Source organism: Chaetodon auriga, chromosome 3 (assembly GCF_051107435.1).
Source record: "Chaetodon auriga isolate fChaAug3 chromosome 3, fChaAug3.hap1, whole genome shotgun sequence".
Lineage (NCBI taxonomy): Eukaryota > Metazoa > Chordata > Actinopteri > Chaetodontiformes > Chaetodontidae > Chaetodon > Chaetodon auriga.
The window spans coordinates 24,519,893-24,534,799 of record NC_135076.1 but is presented as its reverse complement, the minus strand read 5'-3'; the positions used below and the strand labels follow the sequence as shown (position 1 = coordinate 24,534,799).

Genomic DNA, 14,907 nt, shown 5'->3' with positions numbered 1-14,907 from the left:
TTAATCACTGATACACATGTAATACAGTAGATTTGCTCAAAAAACTGGGTTAATACTTACGAAATCATCTTTCCATTTATTTAAAGGCTGCTCCGTTTTTCCAGCATGTCTGTTTTTGTTGAGTTAAGGAGTTGTTCCTTCTGTGAAGCCCTCGTGCAGCATATACAGGTGGCTGCTGAAACAAAAGCTAAAACCACCAAAACCTCTCACTAAAAATCTATAATAACCATATGAAAACTTTTTTCTTTTTCTTTCTTTCTTGCACTTTAGTTTCCTTTCTTGCCCTCTCTGCATCCTATGGGTTGGTCATATTATGTCTACATGCCTCATGTCTGCTAAAAACCTACAAAACAGACACGAAGACACTGTAAACATTTGCCTGCTTGGAGTTTGTCCTCCTGTTTCCCTAAAGGAAGCGCAGAGCCGTGCCCTGACTGCTTTCCTCTGGCTCTGGCTCATGTGCTTCCCCGGGCCCGGATGCCTCTCTGCTCCCTGGGCTGTGCTGCAGAGAAAAGGCCCTCAGAGCTCAAGCCCTCCGGACGGCTCTCCTGGAGGTGCCACCCTTGACACAACCCAGCTCTATCTCTCAAGCCAAACCAGAGCCACCTACAGTAGCACTCTTGTTATGCTGTGATGCTTTTTATATCATGTGTGCCAGTGGGCCATTTCACTCAGGGCCTTTTGACTAAAACCACTACATGGCAAGAAAAGGAGTCTGTTCGTCAGCCTTGTTTTGGATCGCCGCTCTAACCACTTTTACACATACTGATTCTGAGCTACCGCGTAGAGTTAAATATAAACCGAAATGACTCTTTCACGCTTGCCAGTTCTAACTGCTGCATTCTTGCTTGTGACATACCTTTTGCAGATGTGTTGCTTTCAGAGTGCGATACTCATCCATGTCCTGGTGCAGGCATTCCTGTAGATGGCATGTGGATGCATATGTTATCAATCTGTCAGGCTTCTTCTCAGAAAGGAAAGGTTTTTCCACAGCAATTACACTGGAATCTCTAACAAAGTCCAGTTGAGCAGAACGGGGTTAACTCGCTGCAGACACTTCCCAGCTGTCACATGACATTTCATTTCTACATTCAAGTGGCTCAAAATGTGGACTAATTATCTGCATTGCTGCATTATGTTGCATAGCCTAATGTCATATTTGCATAATTCTCTGTGTCTTTGGTTTGTGGTGAAAGCCGTGCCTCCCCACAATTTGAAACGAGGAAAAACAGCCTCGATTTTAACATGACACCATAATCTCCAGTTTATCCAAAGGGGTATTGAAAGGCTTTTATAAGACCGAGGGTGGAGGAATTTTCTCAGCCCACAGAGGAGAACGTAAGCGGTCCAACTTGTGTTAAAATGTCAACATCACCAGTGAGGTTTTGCCAACAGGAACCAGCATTACAATTTTTCACACAAGTTTGGACACTAAGACGAAGGAAACATCAGCTTCATGCGGAGTAATAAATGAGAGTAAACAGACCGAGCGGATGTGCTGTACAGTGTGTGATGATGAAGGACACACACCCAGCACAGTGAGAGAGGTACGGCACTATGTAATGCCTTGGCCTCCCCGTGCCGGCCCGGTGCCAGCTCTGCTCGGCTCCGCTGCTGCCAAACAAGACCACAACATGGGCCTCTCTCTGCCTCAGCAGCAGGCCTCTACTATTACAGCCACGCATGGCTGACCCCAGGCCTACCAGCTGTTCACAGGCACCGTAAATCTCAGTTTGGTGCTTTTTTTTTTTCTCAGCTGACCTCAGACCAGCTGTACTGTCACTGGCAATAAAAGACTGCACTTTACAGGACACTGAGGGGGAAACATGCATGCCAGTTTAATGATAACATCAGTCAAGTGATTGCCCTAAATGATAACTTTTCACTCGTTTAGCTCAAGCACCAGTCGCTCGCTGCTAGAGGCTTCACTTATTCTTTCTCTTTTTCCTCTTAATTGTTCTTTTCTCTTTCCTTCTTCATGTCAAGCTTGCATGAAAACTGCTTAAAAAAAGACATCTGTTTCTTGTTGGTCGTGTTACGGATCTGCTTTGAATTGTAGATTTTTAAGTACACACGCTTTAAATATATGTATGTTAAATACTTGAATATCTTTATGTGGACATGCAGTTTAAACGGCGAGCTGTGCTTGATTACAGCGCAGCTTTTGGTTTAAACACTGTGTTTTTGTAAGGAAGCCAATAAACACTTGAGATGACAGAAAGTGTCATTCAGGCTTTTCTCTCCTCGGCTGAAACACGCTGTGGTGGAGAAAATGACACTTCTCGTTTAAGTCAGGATCACAAACCATGATGGCAGCTCTGCTCTTTTGCTTTGAAATACACACACACTCATACACACTATGACGCCAGCTCCTCTAGTCTGCTGTCTGCCAGAGTGTGAAATCACACACACACACACTTCTGACTCCTTTTCGGTGTGTGTTTGTCATTACACCCATATTTCATGTGGTATTTTTGACCAAAGCAGCTCAGGCCATGGTGAGGCCACTGCAAAAAGCAGAAAAAGGCAGTTACAACAGTGCGTTTCCTCTGCAGCTTCAATCTTTAAAAATTAATTAGCACTATTTTAGGCAGTGTTGGAAGAAGTTAGTACTCAGATCCTTTAACTACAGTACATTAAAGTGGCAAAATCAACAGCAAAACTGACATATTATGCTTTATTATCATATCATTATTATTCATCTATTGTTGTGCCTGATCCCTTTGAAAGATGGGGACCAGACATATAGATGGAATAACACTGAAGTACTGAAGGATAGTACCTCCACTTTGTAATTAAGTACAATACTTGAGTAAAAGTACTTCACTTCACCACTGATTGTCTTCATAGTGTGCAGTTTTTATACTTCATTGTGAAAACAGAAGGAGCAGTGGAGCAATTACAACACAAATCCATTAAACAAACTTCAAAAACTTCAGAGGTTTAGGATGAACAGTCAAGACAAGCCAAAGTTGTGTTCGTAATGAGCTTTTTATTTAAAAGCACATGTATTAGAGCTAAGTACATTTAGCAGAAAAAACAGCATTGCAACTATGTCTTTTGTACAAAAAAACGAGACAATACAAAAATACTAATATTGAATTTTAATACAGTTGTGGGTGTATTTGTTTTTGAATGAATATTACAAACGTAACTATTACAATCTACAATAGTTTAGTTATCTAGATACAAAAATCTGTCAATCGATGCTTTTTAAGCAGCATTTTGTAAAGAACACAGGTCTGTAATCATAGTGGATATATCTAAACATGTTAAGAAACAATATCTTACAGAGTTAATTTTAGTGATCTATACATTATTTATATATTTATAAAAAGAGAGTGAAAACGGCTTTGTGAAATGATAGGACGGACTATACGATGAGAAAGATGTGCAACATGGCGGAGTGTGTTGTTGGAGGAGGATATCTGAGTAGGCTGTAAATAAAAAGGGCTTCTGTATCTGTACAACTGTTAGTGATTATACAGGACAGGCTATGAACATACAAGGTTAAAGACGCTTCTCAGCAGAGAATAAAAATATTAGATCCACAGTTTTTATAACGTTCACCTGCTCTCGCTCTCTGACACACAGTGGCGCGCACACACACACACACACACAAACACATGCACACTTGGCACAGCTAACAGTGTGTGTGTTTCATGACACACACATAGTTTATCAAGAGGGGGTTCCTTTTCACAGGGCACAGCGCTCATCCATATGTACACACACATTCAAACACACACAAGTTGTACATGTACAAGCACAAGCGTACCCACACAAGCACAAGAGTGTACAGGACACACACACACACACACACACACACAGACAAACATCCATTGCCAATGAGTGATTGGGTGGGTGAGAGCCCCTCCCTGCCAGCGGAAAGAGCCCAAATCATCCCAAAATAATGTGCCAGCTTAGCTGTAAATCATCACCCTCTTTCCACGGTGACAGACCGCACCCCTTCACTCTGCCCACCTATCCCCTTCCTGTTTAGGAAGCCAGACAGATGGACCCAACACCAGGAAGTGACATGGCACAGCCACGCCTCTTATACCTGTGCTGGGAGGCAGGGAGATCTGCCCCCCTCCTTCCACAGAAAATATCCCCCCTTCACTACATCTAACCCTCAAGAAATGCAACATCCCGGGTTTGGGCCGCGCTGAAAGTCCACGACAAAAAGCTTGACGTGCTGATCTGGAGACAGAGGTATATGAGGTCGGAGGGCTTCACTTCCTTCTGCTAAAGACACAGTTTATTGGGTTACTGATGTCTTGGCATTCAGTCAAAAAGGTTTGAAAGACAGCCAAAGGGCTGCTCTGAAACCTGTTGTAAAGGCCGAAGATGATCAGTGCACGATCCTTACAGCGGCCCACTGGTGCAAGACTATTGTGATTAAAGCCATGCTATGCTTACTTTGTCCTGCCCGAGCATGAGGCCTCGTGGAACCACCACACTGGGCTCAGTCGGCTTTGAGTTCATATTTCTGTCTCGTTGAGCACCATCAAGTTTTCTTTCAGTCAGACATCTCAGGCAGCAAGTGGTGATAATGGACAATGAATTTAAAAACAGTGCTATAAGTTATATTTTTCTATACTGCTAATATTTCTATGCTGCTAGTTATTGCAGTAATATCCTTCCCGTAGCTAAGGAAGTTGTTGTCCTACAGCGTTTCCAAGGCCACAGAGAGTTCAGAGAGGAAGCATCGCTGGACATCCCTCTCTCCCTAGGCAGGGGGTTTGTCTTTTTTTTTTTTTTTTTTTTTCATTTTGTCTCTTTTCTTCATTCGTTTTTCTTCACAAGTGTTTTCCCTTTCTGTGGTTACACTTCCATCAAACCTCCGCACCCTCAGCTCTGCCTGTCGAGTCATCAATTTCTTAATTCATTTTGTCTTTTAGCTTCCAATTCTTTTCTGTTTGTGCTCAAAACAATGGGCTCAAATGTTGATTAGTAGTTAACATAATAGTAGATAATAAGTCTGGATAGTGAGAGTGGACTCTGCTGTGCAAATCTCAAATCTGACACCCTAGTCCACAAAGCGCCTCGCTGGGCACCGCATTAGGGAGGAGGATGCCATTTGAGAAGCAGCTACAGTCTCTCGTCGCTACATTCTACTGTCCGATGGGAGGTGAGCAGCGCGGCGATTGGCTCCTCGGTCGCAGGAAGATGTCGCGGCCAATCTCACACCATGTTGTGGTGGTTGTTCCTCTCGATGATGTCGGATGACGGCAGCAGCTCCTTCTTGATGGGGGAGGGCGGAGGCGTGGCTGGCTTCGCCCTGGGCTTGAACAGGTCTGAGACGTAGAACACCTGACGGACACAGAGAGGGAGAGCGGGGTGAGGAAACAGAGAGGAGAGCAGCGAAAAGAGTGGACGACAAAAGGATCCCTAACTAAATAAAGATGGGATCTGACTGCTTGAACCAAATATGGAGATGATTTGGACTTGTGTGTGTTCAGCTTTGTACTTCAGTTGAAATGCAAATGCGCCGCAGTGGAGGACAGCCAGTGTACTGTTGTGATTTGCATAGAGCATGTGAAACCCAGCTCAGTTGATTTGCCTGCGTCACACAACTTCAGCGAGGGCTTCGAAGTCTGTTCCCAAGTTTCTAAATAACTGCCATATGTCTCTTCTTTAGCTGTAAAAACACTGCAGGCTCGAATGTTTTTTTTTTTTTTTCTCAGATTAGTAGCAGTAACACTTCTTTCTTCACAAGAACTCTGATGCAAGTGAAAAGTGATTGACTCAAAAGCTAATTTAATACCAGGTTCACCTCTTAGCTGAATGTGGTGGGTGAATATGTGAATGTGCACCCACATGTTCATGAGTCTGCAGGGTAGCTGTGAAATGGCTATAATTGTCAGTGTTGCATTGCTTCATAATGCCATGATGAGGAACTCCCTATCCCCTCCCTCTGCCACACTGTGCAATCCCAAACTAGCAACACTGAGTAATGTGTCTGAAGGAGGGGACGTCAGCACAGCTCACCCTGAACCGACAAAGTGAACTCTGGCTAATCTTCGATCAAATGGTGCCAGGGGTGAATTCCCACTTTACATCAACTGTGAGCTCATGTTGGCAAACGAAGAAAGAAAGCGAGAATAAGATTGTGATGACATCATATGTCAAACAGGAAAATGGGCAGGAGTGGACAGGAAGCCGGACCATGGAAACGACTGTCCACTGTAACAGTGGATTAACGTTTCCACTTACAGGGGTCTGGGGTCACTCATGAGCAGCAGCGGGCTAACACACACAAATAACACACACACACACACACACACACACAAGCAGCAGTAGCAGCAGCTTTTCCTTTCGCGTTGCCAGTCGAGGGCGAGCGGAGGGCCTGTGCCAGGAGGATGAGGAGGGTGGGCCGAGGCGAAAAGCTGCCATTCAACTCTAAACTCTGAGCCCACAGCGCATCATCTCCTCGAGGAAAAACAATACAGATAACTCTCAGTGGAGGAAATACACCTGGAAATCTCATACGGGAATGTCCTTGGAAGAGAAACATACACTACTGGAAAGTTCAGTGTTCATCTTAAGTTGTTTTCTGGAAAAAAGTGGTCGACTTGTAGTCAGTAATCTATTTATATAACAAAGACGGCCTCATTGTGAGTGATGGGATCAACACAAAGACATTCTCTTCTATTACAGCTTGACATTTAGCGACCACAGAACGGCCTTCAGTGGTGATCTTTGTCTGATGGATGACATCACATGCAGATAGATACCTGCACAACACACAGCTGCTCTCATCGTGCTAAAAGGGCTCTTTGTCTCTACAGTCAGAACTTTGTGCTGCGTCTTCATATGAGATATTACATATGATATAATTAGGGGAGTGCAGAGGGACACGATGTGGAGTCATATCTCTGAGAATCCCCCGAGCCGTCATGGGAAACATCCCAGGCCTGTTTCCCCTCAGGATGCGTTGCATCCAATCAAAGCAGCCCTTGTTGCTGCGTCACCCCGCCTCCGACGTATCGCCCCTGAACCTGCCATGGTGGAAGGCTTATCACGACCTCACCACTTCCTGTGTGTGATCTACACAAACACACGCAAACACAAAGCCTCCAGGCCTTTTGTGTTTCTGTGATGCAGACTCAGCAGTTAGGCTCCTAATACAGGAAAAAAAACAGCAGAACCTTTCAAGGCATGTACATATACAGTATATACTGGATATGTAAGAGCCGTTAAAGGTTTTGCTGTTTTTTTTCCTGTACGTGTGTGTGTGTGTGTGTGTGTGTGTGTGTGTGTGTGTGTGTGCGTGTGTGTGTGTGCTTGTGTGTGCTTGTGCCTTTAATTGCGTGTCCTTAACAACTATTAAGCCTGACACAAAAAGAAGCTGAGTCAAACAGGAAGTGAGCACAAAACTTCCTGAATGTCTAAAAACCACCACGTTGCTCACTCGGCCCCCCTCTGTATGTTCAGAAATAAAACGATGAATTTGTTTGCACGCACATGAAACCCACATAAAACCACACAATACACTGGCAATTTGCATTTACGCTAATTTAGGTCAGAGGATGCAAGTCTGAATCCGCTGAAACGCAGCTGAGAAAATAGAGAGATTTTCAGTGCCAGCTTACCACATGCGAACACGTCACTGTATATGTGCACAAGTTTAAATAAATGACTTTGAAATTGTTAGTATAGTACATAGAATTCAGGATTTTGACACTTGGGTTGTGTGCATGAAGTGATAAAAGGTGACCTCCTGCTGTTTACAGAGGTTCACTGACCACACAGACACTGCCCAGGCAGCGTCAACATTAGACTATGTGCAGCATGTCCTTGTGCAGATTGCGTCCTCTTGCTCCCTCACCCTGTAATGCCTGACCCAACTCCTCTCCACTGTGACAATGAACCTCGAAAAACAAATGCCCGGCTTTCCCTCTGACAGCTGCTTCCTGCTGGACTCGGACCTCTTGACCTTCATTACGACATGTGTTGAGAAGTGGGTCAATGCGTCTGATAGGAAGTGCCAGGTAGGACAGACGAGCTACTTCCTGTTGTGGTTTCTCTGGATCACAGCCCTGCAGACACAGTGTGGAGCGTCTGACTCAAAACAGACGTTCATCTACATATTCTTCAACGAACTCGTATCCGACTCAGACACCATCCATCATCAAATGTGATGACAGACAAAGAGGTTTAAAGCAGCAATTTACTTACAACAGAGGCAACAGGGCCGCAGTCTTACACGTCACTGCATATGAATGTGTTCATTCTTGCCCTGGGTTAGCATTGTTCATTTACTGGCAGTCGATGGGGGCGCACTAGGATTAAAGAGGTAACTGTAGCCTAGGGAAACCTGGAATAGCACTGACAATAAAGTCATGGAACAATACATTTCTCCACAGACAATTACCAAAATGTATTTGGAAAGGAAGACACTTTTCCACAAGGCTATATAACTCATCGTGTGATACTCAGAACAATTGTACACAATCACACGCTCGGGAGGGACGTGCAAATCCACTAACTCATCCAATGTGTTCCTCGAATCAGACAAGTGCACAGTCAGTGTTTGGGGGCCGCTCTTTTCCAGCATGTGCTCGAGCTCAGGCTGGATTAATGGACCACACTACCCAGGCTGCCATGGGGCTCTTAAATATCACCCGTTTCTGCTTCATGAAAACATCTTGCGAGAATGATGGGCTTCAGACAACGCTCTCCAATAACAAAGCTGCTACTAAAACTAATGGGATATGCTAAGAAACCTCAAAACCTTTATCACACTGTTACTGTGTGTGTTCCCAACGACCTCCAAAGACAAATCAAAGTCAGGCCGTAAACAGCAATTACTTTACATCAAAAGGAAATGCAGTAGATCTGCGCGGAGACGTTTAAGACTGTGACAAATAGACGCTCAGACATGATTCCAAAGTGTGAACTCATGCTTTTAATCTCACATTTCACATCTAAAAGAATAATGATGGAACCTGCACACTCGTTAACTGAAGATCTAAAGATGTTCACACTTTGATTTAATACTTTCTGCTGGCTTTTCTGAGGCACACAGGCTTCATGCCTCCTCTGTGCTGCCTCCTCTCATCTCTTGTCAGGTCCTTTCTGCTCCGGTGCTTATTGAGAGGCTGAAACAGCCGAGCTAAAGTGCTCACAGATGTGTGTTTCAACTAAGGCCGGGCAAATCAGAGGGGGCGTCAAGGGTTGTAAAACTAACCTCACCGCCTTGATCGGCAGGGGTTTGACTATGTGTATGCGTGCCTGTATGTGTGTGTGTGCGTGTGCATGTATATATATATATATATATATATATGGAGTGTATGCATGTGGATGTGAACAGAGTGTCTGTGTGTGTGTTAATCTGTCTCTGTGAGGGATGTGGAATAGCGCAGTTGGATTAAACCCCCGCTCATCCCGAGCCAAGATGTAGACAAGGCTCCTCTCTCCTGTCACTTCCCTCCCTTCGCTCCTGCTGCCAGATCGGCCCGTTCAGAGGTCAAGCTCATAAATTGAGAATATTTCTGAAAACATTCTTTTTTCTTCCCCCTTGTCAAAGCCGATGTCGTTCAGGAGCTACGCCCAGCTGCTCATCGTTCATCTTGGTTCCTCCAATACTCCTGGCATTCCAGGACCCTGGTGTGATTGAGTGTGTGTGTGTGTGTGTGTGTGCATTTTAGCTGTGCCAAGGTCTGCCTAGGCGCCACTACTGAGGTCTTGCTAAATTTTATGAATCTAATCCTTTCCACGTTTGTGATCTGGATCATGTAGAAAGGTAAGGGCTGCTTGTGTGTGTGTGTGTGCGTGCGTGTGTGTGTGAGTGTGCTTTTCCATACTTTTCCCAGAGGCAGCAGAGTTTAGCAGCGGCCTGCTGTGCTGATAGAACCAGAGCCGCCAAATAAAAAACCCAAAATAATTAACAGCCTCATTCCTGTTTCAAAGGCTAATCCTCTCTCTCGCTCTCTTACTCGCTCTCTTTTTACACTCCCTCCATTTTCCTCTTGACCCGAATTTAATTTTCCTTGGCTCCATCTAGCTTAGTGTAATGATGAGGGTTACGAAAATCATCTGGCAACTGCTGTGACGATATGTCACAAAAGTAGTGAGGAAGGTTGCCGGGTGTGGATTCACACTAACATGCAGACACACGTAAAAACACACACACACACACACACACACACACACACACACACACACTCTGAACTAGGGCCTGGCTCCAAGCAATGTGTTATTCATTAAAGGGAATCAGATTCTCCTCACTTCGCTGCCGGCTCTATTTCTCTTTTTCAGAAAAAGCAGAGAGGAGAAAAAGTGAAAAGAGGGAGCCGAAGAGACAAACTTTATTTGAAGGTTGCTCCGTCTGTAGGATCCCCGATGGTCAATTACAGAGAAGTATTAAGTTGCATGAAGATGTCTGCATTCATGCAGTATCACTCATGTAGTCATACAGTTTGCATGTCTGGGTGTCCCTAATAAAGCTGAATTTACGTGTTTCGTGTGACGCGTGCACTCACTATGCAGTAGGCCACCAGGGCTCCCTGCACGAAGCCTGCCAGGACATCAGTCGGATGGTGCTTGTGGTCGGAGACACGTGATAGGCCGGTGTAAAAGGCCATCATCAGCAGGGTGAACTGGAGCAGCGGGCGGAGGAGACGAGCGCCGCGCCATGTAAACCTGGACTGGAGATAGAACTGTGAAGACAGAGAGAAAGAAGGAAGAAGAGGTGACACAGAGACAATTTTCTTCATACGACAGAATTTAACATGCATGATACTGTGCCAGCGCTCTGATACTCAAACCCTTAATGTGTAATGCCCATCCTGTTATTGATGGCATAATGATTGAACCCTCACACACACTGGGCTGGATTTAAACATATGTTGCATTGACTTTTTAAACCCTCACCTGCAGCGTGCGTACGTCTGTATTATTACTGCCTGAGAGGTCTAGACTGAATCAAAGTGGGCAGACTGGCCAGAACCACAAAGATACACATACCGTCTTCCACAACACACACACTCAACTGCCTGAGACCCGGACATGACTGATTCATGGTTCGACATCCCAGCTGTAAAAACAGCACGACCACAGAAATCCACTGGAATACACACACACACACATGTATACATACCCGGCCATGAACGTTTCAGCACTTTGTAGGGATGAACTCTCTGCCCTCTATTAGAGTAAATAGAAGACAAAGCGGATGCACCCCCGGCTCTGCCCGTTTTCTGGGTCATGATAAAGACTGAGAAGAGCCAAAACAGGAACAGCTAAGTCCAAGGTCACTTTCAGGCACTCGCACATGTGCAAATAACATGCACAGCCTCTCTCGCTTTATCCACCGACATGCACAGCGGTGCGATGGGTCCAGGTTCTTCAAACATCCTGTGTTTCTGCACCACTCATACCCTTTACTTCCTGTCTCTCACACCCAGAGACAGAGGGCCTAGGAGGACCGACCTCAGCCAAGGTCTGCCCAGCCTAAAGCCTCCAGACTTGTGTCTTATAATCAGCTGGGCTAACAATACCTACAGACAGCCGCAGTGCCTCCCACCACCCCTCGTCCACTACAAGCCCCTGTAGGTGTGGACGTAAAGCTTGTTCGCACTTCCTCTACGACACTCTATCATTGTTCTTCTCCTTACGGAAGCAGAGGAAGCGATCCCTCCCATCCCTTCCAGTTTTGTTCTCTCCTCCCTAGCAGGGATGTTTAGACTTCAGGCTTCCTCCGTAGTGGTTCTCAGGTAGCAGGCAAAGACTACTGATAAGTACTTTAGTCTGACGTCCTGCAGCAATGAGTGCAACATCCGAAAACCCCTTCGCACCACATCCTAAACCTCTCAATTTAAAGCAAGCTCAGAGAGAGCATGAGCACTTAGCCAAAACAAAGAGTTACTGTGACCTGCCAATCGGCTCGGCCGGATCTCTGAAGGGCAGTAAGTAAACCCAAATAACCCGTATGATCCTGATTCAGCAGAAGCATGCAGACATCAGCAATGGAGAGGGTTAATGAACTTCTAAAATCCAAAAATGCATCGTCTTCTCTTGAAAACCAACTCAGACTAAAATAGACTGCCTTCCTGACCCGAGCTGTCCTCCCAGAAATTTGCTGTGAGTTTCAAATAGTCAGATCTAAGGAAAACAACAATAAAACACAACAACAAAAGGATTCCCAGCAGATTCCCATGACGGAGGGAGACGAGAGCGACACAAAGTCTGGTGGTTTCTAAAGGAATCCGGCTCATTCCAGTAAGATCTTCTTCCTCTGTCTTTCTCGCTGTGACTCAAAGTCAGCGTTAAATAAAAGAAAACACAACAAAGTGAGAAAGAATGAGAACGAGGGCTCATTTTACTCACAAGCCCCCCTCCCCTCCCCTCCTCTGGTTCACACCATGCTTTGATACAAAAGCATAGCTGTGGTTAAGACTGCTTATATCACAAACAAACAAACATATTGGCTTTTATTGAAGCAACTTGCCTCAGTGATTGTGTACGAACAAATAGCTCACAGAAATGATTCAATCTGTTACTGGATAGTATCTGCAAAGAGAAGCGTGCACATCAAACATAACAAAAGACAACCCAGCGGGACGCATGAGTGCACACACACGCTGGTTCATCTGTGGCTGCGGTGTAGCTGAACGGTGCGCCGTGCGGCCTGTGCCAGTTATCTGCATAATCAGAGAGCCGATCTTCTCAGCTCAAACCACATCGGTCGCAGGCACAGCACTCAGGCACGAAGGGTCATGGAAACGAAGCGCTTCAAAGTCACAGAGTGGGGGCCGTGGGAGGGAGAGCGAGGGGACGAACACATGGTGGAAATGACACTTTCACCGTGGCGAGCGACAAGGGGGCAGAGACGAGAGCCCTGAGGTTGAGAGGAGGGACCCAAGAAAGAGAGGATCCACATTTGTCTGCGCCTGTTGAAAGCGGTTTCTCGAGGACCAAACAAACCTCTTGAGAACCTGATCTGTTCTGGAGAGCGGATGTTCAGATGTAATGCATCTGGTGCAGAAGTGGACGGTCGATTCAGGGATGGTTCAATTATCCGACTGACGGAAAATGAATCAATAACAATTTGATGATGATTTGGGAAATCCACTTATTCGTCGCCTTGAGGAGAGTCAGAGGATAAGATCACTTCCTCTCTGCCTTTTAATTCCTAATGAAAATATCGATTGTGCGGAGGCCTTGATTTTTATAGCCTATGCAGTTAAACTTGCAGAGTAATTATCCGTCCTCTTGCGCTGCTGATTTGACTTTGGATTTTGGCTGTTAGCAGCATCTTATGGACACAAGACAGCATATTTAAGGAGGCGTGAGGAGCGTGGGAGGTTCTGTGAATGAAAACATGATGTCACATGACGAGTTTTCAGCTGGCAAAAACAAAAAATGCTGCAGATTCCTTTTTCCACTAGGAATGCCTCCACCGTGGGCTTTGTTTCAGGCTGGTTTTGTATTCCAAAACATCGAGTACAAACTGTTCCTCCTCTGCTCCACTGGTTCTCCTCTCTTTCTGTTTGCACCAGCCTCCTCTGGCTATGGTCCTGAGCTCGCCGCAGCCGAAGCTCTGCTCTCGGACTAGTGTGTCACTCTGTGGTCTGGATGCATCTCCGTTCCCTCTCTGCTTTTTCCCCGGCTTTTTATTCGCTCTCATCTCTTTTCCTCAGTCTGACCGGAGTGTAGCTGTAGGTTCACCCAGAGGCTGGGAAATACCCGCTGCAAGCTCTCACTGCATGACAAGACTCTCGAAAACACCAGAACTCCAACTGTCAGCCCACCGTGAGAACCAAGACCACCTTGTAACCAAGCTTGAGCCAGCCAGACCCAAAACACTGACTCTCCTCTGTCCTGTCAGAGGAGGAGGGGGAGAAGATGCTTGGGGAGCTCTCAGCTGGCAATTGTGCGTGTGTGTAATTAGACTGTTTGAAGCATGAAATGCCTCTAGGGTGCTAAACCCCACCCAACACCCACAACAGGTGGAGTGAGCAACTGAGGGAAATGGGAGCGGACAGGAAGTGTACACACAGCTGCTCTGAAGAAAACAGGTGGAGCGCATCCATCCATCTCTCGGAGGAGTAAAAGGGAGAATAAGCCGCTTCATAGAATGAAGAGGAGTTGGTGCCGAGGAGCGGGAGGAGGAGGAGAAGTGGATAAGAACAATGTTTTGCTTATCTTCGAGGCAGTGAATCCCTAAATCACGGCCCAGCCTTCTTTCCATGACTCCGTCTACAGTCCGTAAACCATTGTTTGTGCGGCTCTGAGCATGTGTGTGCTTGCATGTGTGCTGTGAAGTGTGTCTAAGAGAGTTTAATAGTTACTTACAGCCAGGTAGAGCATGGTAAACATTGAAAAAGAGGCATGTCCTGAGAAGAAGGATTTCCTGCAGAGAGACAGATTATCTTCAGTTAGTCAGTAGAATACAGTCAGAATATTTTCACAATGTTTTTAACAAGGCATACAGTGTGTGTGTGTGTGTGTGTGTGTGTGTGTGTGTGTGTGTGTGTTTTTACGTGTGTCTGCATGTTAGTGTGAATCCACACCCGTGTGTGTTGGTGTTTTCACAAACCTGGCCTCCTGTACATCGCTCTCTTCACCAGTGCAGGTGTAGTTGGTGATGTATCCCACTGAACAGTCGATGGTGGAGAAATCTGGTCGACACACATCTAAGAAGTGGGGTCTCATACGACCCACCGACACCTTGGCAATGTCTGTGAATGACTGGCTGACGGCACATCCAAAGAGAAACACGCCCATCTGAAAGATCACACGCATTCATGGTGAGACATAATATCAATGCAGCTGCCGATAATTGATCGTTAGCTGAGAACCGCCCCCCTTTGTTACTGTCACAAACTCTGGTGATCTTTATACTTTATTGGTTGCATTTTGAGACAATATGTTTAATTTTTAATGCTGAAAAAGAGA

General features: G+C 45.6%; 1 protein-coding gene across 2 annotated transcripts in view; it reads right to left on the bottom strand.

Moving 5' to 3' along the window:
- Nucleotides 1-2,902: 2,902 nt before the first annotated feature.
- plpp3 (phospholipid phosphatase 3) overlaps nt 2,903-14,907 on the bottom strand; it is a 29,769-nt gene continuing 17,764 nt past the window's right edge. For both annotated transcript variants that reach the window (XM_076726356.1, XM_076726355.1), the window contains exons 4-7: nt 14,549-14,736; nt 14,305-14,362; nt 10,491-10,667; nt 2,903-5,316 (exon numbers count right to left, since the gene is read on the bottom strand). In XM_076726356.1, the coding sequence (XP_076582471.1) occupies nt 5,188-5,316; nt 10,491-10,667; nt 14,305-14,362; nt 14,549-14,736 (552 nt within the window). In that variant the 3' untranslated portion in view covers nt 2,903-5,187. The remainder of the gene's footprint in view (nt 5,317-10,490; nt 10,668-14,304; nt 14,363-14,548; nt 14,737-14,907) is intronic.